Source organism: Sinocyclocheilus anshuiensis, unplaced genomic scaffold (genome assembly GCF_001515605.1).
Source record: "Sinocyclocheilus anshuiensis isolate Anshui unplaced genomic scaffold, SAMN03320099.WGS_v1.1 scaffold766, whole genome shotgun sequence".
In the NCBI taxonomy this organism is placed as follows: domain Eukaryota; kingdom Metazoa; phylum Chordata; class Actinopteri; order Cypriniformes; family Cyprinidae; genus Sinocyclocheilus; species Sinocyclocheilus anshuiensis.
In genome coordinates, this window is record NW_015546060.1 from 1,376,817 (window position 1) to 1,384,945 (window position 8,129).

Here is an 8,129-nt window from a genome sequence, read left to right on the forward strand (position 1 = left end):
AGGGTTACTCCACCCCAAAATGAAAATTTTGTCATTAATCACTTACCCCCATGTCGTTCCAAACCTGTAAAAACTTCGTTCGTCTTCGGAACACAATTTAAGATATTTTGGATGAAAACCGGGAGGCTTGTAACTGTCCCATTGACTGCCAAGTAAATTGCACTGTCAAGGTCCAGAAAAGTATGAAAGAAATACTCTTCGCATACAAAAAGTATTCTCGTCGCTTCATAACGTTACAGTTGAACCACTGATGGCAGATGGACTATTCTGACGATGTCTTTCATACTTTTCTGGACCTTGACAGTGTTATTTACTTGGCAGTCAATGGGACAGTTACAAGCCTCCCGGTTTTCATCCAAAATATCTTAAATTGTGTACCGAAGACGAACAAATCTTTTAGGGGTTTGAAACGACATGGGGGTAAGTGATTAATGACAAAATTTTAATTTTGGGGTGGAGTATCCCTTTAATTGCTCTAAATCAACCATATTTTTCTTCCTTCTAGAGAAATTTAACTGAGTACTTTGTCGCAGTGGATGTGAACAACATGTTGCACCTCTACGCCAGCATGCTGCATGAGCGACGCATCATCATTACCTCGAGCAAGCTTAGCACTGTGAGTTTCTGCTGTCATTCTCATTTACACATCAGACAGCTTTCCTGTTACTTAAAAATATTCATATACATTGTTTTTATACAATACATTTAAATTTGGTCTTTTGGGAACCATCGGAACTATTTTTGTATGTAAATAAATGTGTTTTTAATTTTTCTAATTAACATGATATGTGATGGACTTGTTTATTTTTTGCTCCCAAGACTTGAAACTTTTCACACCAGTGGAAAATGCAGAATCATAGACATTATTATGTAGGTCTTATTCTTCCTGCTCTCTAGGGCTACGTATTGCCAACTACCTCATGATATGATGCACATTATAATAAGTTATTTAGATGACCTGCTTCTCATTAATTGAACAGTAAGAAAGAAAATATTGATACAATAATCTAAAACATCTCAAAAAATACTGTACACTGATTTGGCTCTTTCAGTGGGCTTAAGTCTGTTAGCTTTAAATGATCACTTATTGGATCCCTGACTCTTCCACATATTTTCTGTCTGGCTCTTCTTGCCTGAAAAAGGGAGTGGGTGCTTATCACACGGGGGCGGACGTTGGTCCAAACTTTCACGACAGTTGGTGTAGCAGCAGCGGGTGATGTCATTCGCTCCCTATCTCTCTCCGATTCCCCCCAGAGCATCTGCAGTGTGCTCGCAGACAGTGCCGGAACTAAGGGGCTCCCCTCGTACCCTCTGGCTCCGGAGGAGGCTGTCGGAATGACCCTATCCGTGGAGTATTTCACTCCTCCGGGCTGCCGCCTTCATTCTGTGTGCTCACTGACACGAGGGGTTAGAATGTGCAAATCATTAGTCTCTTGGGTAAACTGTTTTTTTTTACTCTCCCATAGCTTGATTTACTGTTTTGCAAGATGGGAGCATGAGCGACCTTGAGTTTCTGAAACTAATATGCCAAAAGATTTACTACGAAGAAGATGGATATTAAGGTTCCACCTCAGCGAAGACTTTCATAATCTCAAATCCCAAAACCATCCGTTGTCTTCTCAAGAGCCTTGGGAGTTGCAAGCAACTATAGGAAGACACATATGATCAATTTTGCAAAAAAAAAAAAAATTTAAATCGTAGACGCAAGTGTAGACATATGGCCAATTTCCTGAATTGTTCAGAGGGGGCATATGACAGTGGCCACGGTGTGGTCAGCCTACCGCTACCGTTTCTTCAGCAAGCCAACGGGATAAAGAAAGGGAAAGAAAGAGGAAGAGAGTGAATGCATTATGCATGCTGCCAGCGGACCCTGAGTGTTCAGGCCCCTAGTGAACCTGCTGTGTCAGTCTAGCAGAACATGGCTGCACACTTGCCTGTATTGGAAAGCAAAAGAATAAATCATGATCTAACAACAGTGCATCAGTTGACTTATTGCTGTTTTGAGACCAGAGGTAAGGAGTAACACTGTTTTAAAACCATGTCGCAGGCTCTGGGAGGCAGCCGCCCATGCAGTCTTGTCATATGCCAGTATAATTGTGCTGCATCAGGATCCCTCTAACTAGTCAACTGGGAGGCCCTGGCGCGTTTCATCTGCGGGACCCCCTCGGCCGGCCCCGAGTCTTGACAGCCTCCTTCTCATCATGCTGTCAGTGGTATGCTAACAAGACCCAATCCCGTCTTGGCCTGTGGTGCTAGCCACTGTGGTTCCTTTTGGCTTTACACTCCCCTTTTTTAATGCTCTACTCAGCAATGCCATCTTATTTTCTTTCCTTCTTCAAGCATCTCTCCTACCACACCTTTAATAGACATTTTATCTTCCTCCGGCACTTCCTGTTCTCTTCTTTGTGGTATCGTGTTGCAGTGGGAGGTGGATTAGTGGTGTTTGGCGCCCTTCCTCTACCTTTTCTTTTTTTAATGCCACCTCTTTGTTAGCAATACACCTGTGTCGGCACCCCGCTCAGAGCCGTGCGTTTGTCAACAGGAGGGGAGAGCGAGGCTTGGTAATTGGGAAACAAAAAGAGGGCCAGGGGAGAGAAGTCTCGCAGGTAGCAGGAGTCAGCACAGACTGCGGCGCTGTCACCCTTGTCAGGGGGAATCACACCTCTAGTCTCCAGTCTGCCCCAATCACAGATTCCACTGTGAGCTTTGTTGTGCTTATCAAAGAACGGGACTTTTTTTTGGTCTTTGTCTATTCTTGGAGAAGTTGCCTTGGATATTTTTGAACCCCAGCTTCTCCCTAGATGTAGGGAATATGTTCGTCAACTTGTTTACATAGACAGGGTTCACTGGAAAGGTGTTACAAAGCATATCTTTATACTTCATCTGTGGAATATATCTCAGCAAGGCAAAATGGTACAAATGTACTCCTAGAGATGAGTGTGAATGTAGTTTGATTGTGAAGTGAGAGTTCTGTGACTGTCACCTGATTGGACAAATCCCAAGTTCGCTGAACCAAGACGGCAAGATCCTTCTATTTCCTTTCCTCTCAAGAGAAATGTGCAGGTCTGTTTCTATCAGGGCTTCTAGCTTGCTGCTTAGCAGTAAAAGAATTGTGTTGCTGGTCTTGTTAGAGTCTTTTAACTTTTGCCTTGTCATTTTTTAATAAACAGGAATTTAATGAATTTTTTAAACAAATCAGCTCAGCCTTGAGTGTCAGGATTTTTGTGTCCTTAAAGAAAATGTTATGGTATTTTTATTTATTTATGTATTTATTTTTTGTTTTGGTTGCACTTTATTTTACAGTATGTACACTTATATGTACTTACAGTGTACTTACCTAAGAACGTACTGGGTAATATAATGTTACTACATGGGTTAGGGTTAGGTTTAGGGGTAGGTTCAGGGTTAGTACCTAGTTATTGTAATTACTATAACAAGTACATCGTATGCACATGTAGAACAGGACTGTAAAATAAAGTACTACCAGTTTCTCCCCTGTAATTTGTGGTACTCAACCGATACTGGTTTTCCAAAGATCAATGCCGATATCTAGAGCAGATGTGCAATATGTTAAAATATGCATATATTGATTTTTTTAAAACAAAATTTACTCAAAATTGACTTAGTGATTGAAAACAAAAATTGAAGGTAGAGTCTGGAACTCTCTGACTACGGTCCAATATTGGTCCGATATACAATGGAGTTTGGAACTAGTCTATTACTAGTAATTTGCATATGATAATGTAGTTTCATTTAGGCATATTTTTTTTAGAGATATTTATCCTTGAACAAATATATGCTTTAATGAAACGATTGTAGAACTGACATTGCATTTGTTGGTTTTCATGTAAAAACCTCTTTTCATGAAAGGACTGTTTCAAGTGTTCTTTGAAATTCTTTAGAATGGCATTATTGTTTTTTTGGGTCTATTTTATTTCCAAAGATGGATCACTTTGTATAATAGAGAAGACCCCCATTTAACACATCCCCAGCACACTCATTACCGCTAACGGCAGCAGTAGCTCACAGGTCTCAGCAGGATCCAGCCTAGCATCCAAACAAACCGTAATCCAGCATTTGTTCTTGCAGATGACTTCTTCATTCAAAGGAATATCAAGCATACCTTGCCTTTTGTGGCCATTTGGCTTTCTTTTCATTTGGCATTTCTTCATTAATTATTCATAACATTGCCAAATATTTTATTAGGAGCAGCACTCCAACAGTGTATTGTGGGTACAACTGGAGATTCAATGGCAGTGATACAGTTATTCTGAACTTTCTCTTTAATTGTCACAGAAAGGGGGTCATGACTGATTTTCTTGCAGGATTGTGTGCGCTGTGATGAATCCCTCGGTTGTGAGCAAAACATCTTGTGCGGGAAAAATATCAAGAGTTAATTTGTTTTTGAATTCCACCTCTTAATGTTTATCTAGGTTTCGCCACCTCCTTTTCGTGCCCTCATCTTTGAAAGAAGATGGCACGGTTTTACTTTCAAGTCAAGAATAAATCAAGCCAATTGGGCTTGTCTGTGGACATTGTTGAATTAATTGGAATGCGCCATTAGGCTTTTTTACCCATCTCTACATGGTACAGAAAGGTTCCCCTTTAAGAAACTAGACGGCAGTCTGTTCGCACAATCAAAGAAAAGTGTTTCTTTGCAGTGCGATGACCTCTCAGCATGATTCATTTATTGGACCTTGAGAAAAAGGGATCTCGAACAGAATGGGTCTCAAAGCTTTGATATCAACCAAACTTCAGTTGGTGAGAAATGCCATAAATATTCATTTCTTTCTTCTAAATTGCCCGGATGAAATTAGATCTGTCACAACTAAAGCTTTTTCTTTCTTTTCAGAGAACGGCACAACAAATTTGCATATGTTATAAAGCACGGCACTAAATTACTGTTAATTAAAGCTGCGCTATTTCTTGACTCGATAGGTCATGTCTTATCCAGAGTGGTTGCGTTCGACCACAATTTCACAGAACTCAACGAACACAACAACACCACCACTCAACCAGCCTTACACATCACGGACGTACACAGAAGTGATTCCGGATTAAAACTGATCTCTTTGAAGCTAACTCTTGTGCCACGGCCAAGCTTGGTTGGTTTCAGTGGCCAATTGTGATAGTGTGTGTGTCAGTGAGCAGGGGGGTCTCTTGATACTTCCGAGCCATGGTTCACACATTACTGGAAGCTCCAATTGTCAAGACCCCTCTTCCAGCCCCTACTCCCCAAGGTATTCCAATAGCTCACAGTCTCTCTTGGCTAACTCATGTTTCATTCTTTGGCAATTTGCCCTAATGAAGTCCCAGAGGAGCCTTCAGACCTCTGTTCTTTTTCCATATTTAATCATGTTATTTTAATCTGGAAGATGAGGAAGAGCCAGCGTGTGCCACACAGGTCGTTACAACCTCTAGGAATCAGGGTGTGGTGAGGGGTCACTTGGGTGTTCACTCATTAAACATCAACACAAGCGTTGTAATTAAGTGTTCGCTTCTTGTAGAGTCTGATTATTTACTGTGTGTGTGTATAACAGTAATAAAGCAACATTAATTTTGTATCGGCTCTGGAGCCGCTACACATTCGACACCTTGTGCTTTGGTGTAATTTTAGGCCCTTGATTGATGCCCTGATTTTGGGCTTGAACCTGCGCAGTTAACATCAGGAAAGCGAAAAACAAAAGCGCACGTTTAATCGGCTTGTGATGTTATGATAAAAAGAGTAACTGTCTAATGCTGCCTGCTCTCCTGACCTGCAATAAACGCAGTCCCCTTCAGCATATAAAGCATTAAACGATGGCATATGAAGGAGTTCACATGTCTGTTTTTTTTCTTGTCGTAGTTAACTGCATGCGTGCATGGGTCCACTGCCATGCTCTACCCTATGCACTGGCAGCACATCTTCATCCCTGTACTTCCTTCTCACCTGCTGGATTACTGCTGGTAAGAGCAGCGCTCATCTGCGCATGCACACACTTACACAAATGTTTCATTTATATCTCACTCAAGCTTGGGCTGTGCTGATTTCTGAGCTTTAGAGCTGTATGATTTGTGTGCTTTAGGCATTTCGAGTTAATTTATCAAGCTTTTACATTGATGTTTGCTTTGTATGTCAAAAGCAACTCTGACTAAATAACTGTGGATTAGGAGCTGATAGTACTACATTCTATGTCGAAACCATCGTCATCTTAAGCCAAAATGTAATAATGAGCACACACTGGGCAGCAGGAACTTTGAGCAGTCAGTTTCATGGAAATCTGCTGCTTTCTGCTTAATGACTGATAAAGCTGATATATATTTAATATCATAAAACATAGATAAGTCTGTCTAATTAATTTATTTGTCAATGTATTTACTTTTTTTTTTTTTTTGATTAAATGTTTTAAATAAATGTCATATCTATCACAAAATTATTTTTTAAAATTTGTATAAATAATTTATGATAATATATACAAATCTTTCTTAAGTGTGTGTGTGTATTGTGTGTGTGTATGTATGTGTATGTGTAGGTCAGACTTCTTTTAATCGGCCAAGCAGGTACATTCTCAAAATTCGGCCAAACTTTAGGCCATTAATTGGCCTGGCCGATATATCGGTCCATCGGTAACATGGAGCTTCTGAACATGCAGTACTACTTTCTGAAATACCCCTCATCCTAATGAATATCTTTCACCATGTCTGAGATCTCAAAGGGTTTATGAAGGACATGATTTATTAGCACTGATGCCACCACACCAAGTCCAGCATGCAATCTCCTTTGCTTTTTTCTTTTTTCTTTTTAACCCATCAGGAGCATATACGGCTTGAGAGGCAGACTGATTTCCGTATGCCGACTGTGGGCTAAAACCGTGACCGCACTCTTAACTTACAGCCCTGCTCTATAGCTACCAGAACACCCTATACCCTTAAATTGATGGACTTGTGCTGCCATGCCTGACACCAGAGCTCCTAAGAAAATATTTGTGGTCGAATAATACAACGCTGATATAAATACAGCTTTAAGAGTAGCACCGTTTTCCAGTCCAGCAGACATCCGAGATGATTTATCATATTTTAGCTATCTAATTATATCAAAAAAGCATTATCATATTATAAGGCTGTGCATCGATCATAATGAACGCTATTAGAAATGATGGGAATTAGGCTGTCATAACAAAGTTACACTCACGGACAACAATGACGTGACGGGGCTCACCCCGTGCATGTGCGTGCATGTCAGCGTGCCTGCATGTCAGTTAAATCCGTGGCCTTAACAGATGCAGCGAGGGAGACTGCAGCTTATTAGCCACATAACCTGATTGAGCGCGCACAGTAGCGGCTACCCAAACCTATCTAATTACACGGCCCTGCCTCGCCCCGCTCTGCACCGAGACTCAAAAGTGACACTCACCAATTACACTAATCACCTTCAGCGCTCGTTCCGGGAAATGCCGAGAACTCTATTGAAGTTTAGCTTGTGATGCATGCTGCGTCAAAGATATGTCAATTCACGGTGATCCTCGTTTATTATTATTTTTGCTTTGTCTGGTGTTATATTTGTTCTGTGTTATGAATATGTTTTGTTTGTAAAGAAAACAACGCATTTTTTGAATTATTAGTATTTTTAAAATGCAATAAAGCATTTGCTAATTACTGTGGTTTGTCTCTGTTTCCAGTGCGCCCATGCCATATCTGGTCGGAGTTCATCTCAGCCTTTTAGAGGTACGTCACATAAATCTTCTGTCAGCAGCCGTTCATCATCCTTAAAGTGTTTTATGAGACGTTTGATCAGAAGCACTACTGCTACCAGTCGCAGCTTTCTGATATTACATAAACCATCATTATTTATTTACTTTTTTCACTCCGGGTCACTTAAAACCAGCTGTCCCTCTGGATTCAAACCATCTGAGATGCTAATAACGGCCATCTACTTTGATGCATCATCGCCGAGCACGGGGAAACCTACAAAAATTGACACATTGTTTTTTTTGCTTTTCATCTCCCGGGTGCCCATGAGAAATGAAAGAGCCGGTGAAACGGCGGAGAAACAAAGAGATGGTGCGTGGTTATTGAGAAATGGCATGTTGGTTGGAGGTAGACCTATAGCTTCACGCGCAGATCTGATAGCGCTGACGGTCGCGGCGGTG

At 40.9% G+C, this 8,129-nt stretch overlaps 1 protein-coding gene across 2 annotated transcripts in view; it reads left to right on the plus strand.

Moving 5' to 3' along the window:
• dennd1b (DENN/MADD domain containing 1B) overlaps positions 1–8,129 on the plus strand; it is a 105,464-nt gene that overhangs the window by 61,863 nt on the left and 35,472 nt on the right. For both annotated transcript variants that reach the window (XM_016500695.1, XM_016500696.1), the window contains 3 exons: positions 506–616; positions 5,846–5,946; positions 7,659–7,704. In XM_016500695.1, the coding sequence (XP_016356181.1) occupies positions 506–616; positions 5,846–5,946; positions 7,659–7,704 (258 nt within the window). The remainder of the gene's footprint in view (positions 1–505; positions 617–5,845; positions 5,947–7,658; positions 7,705–8,129) is intronic.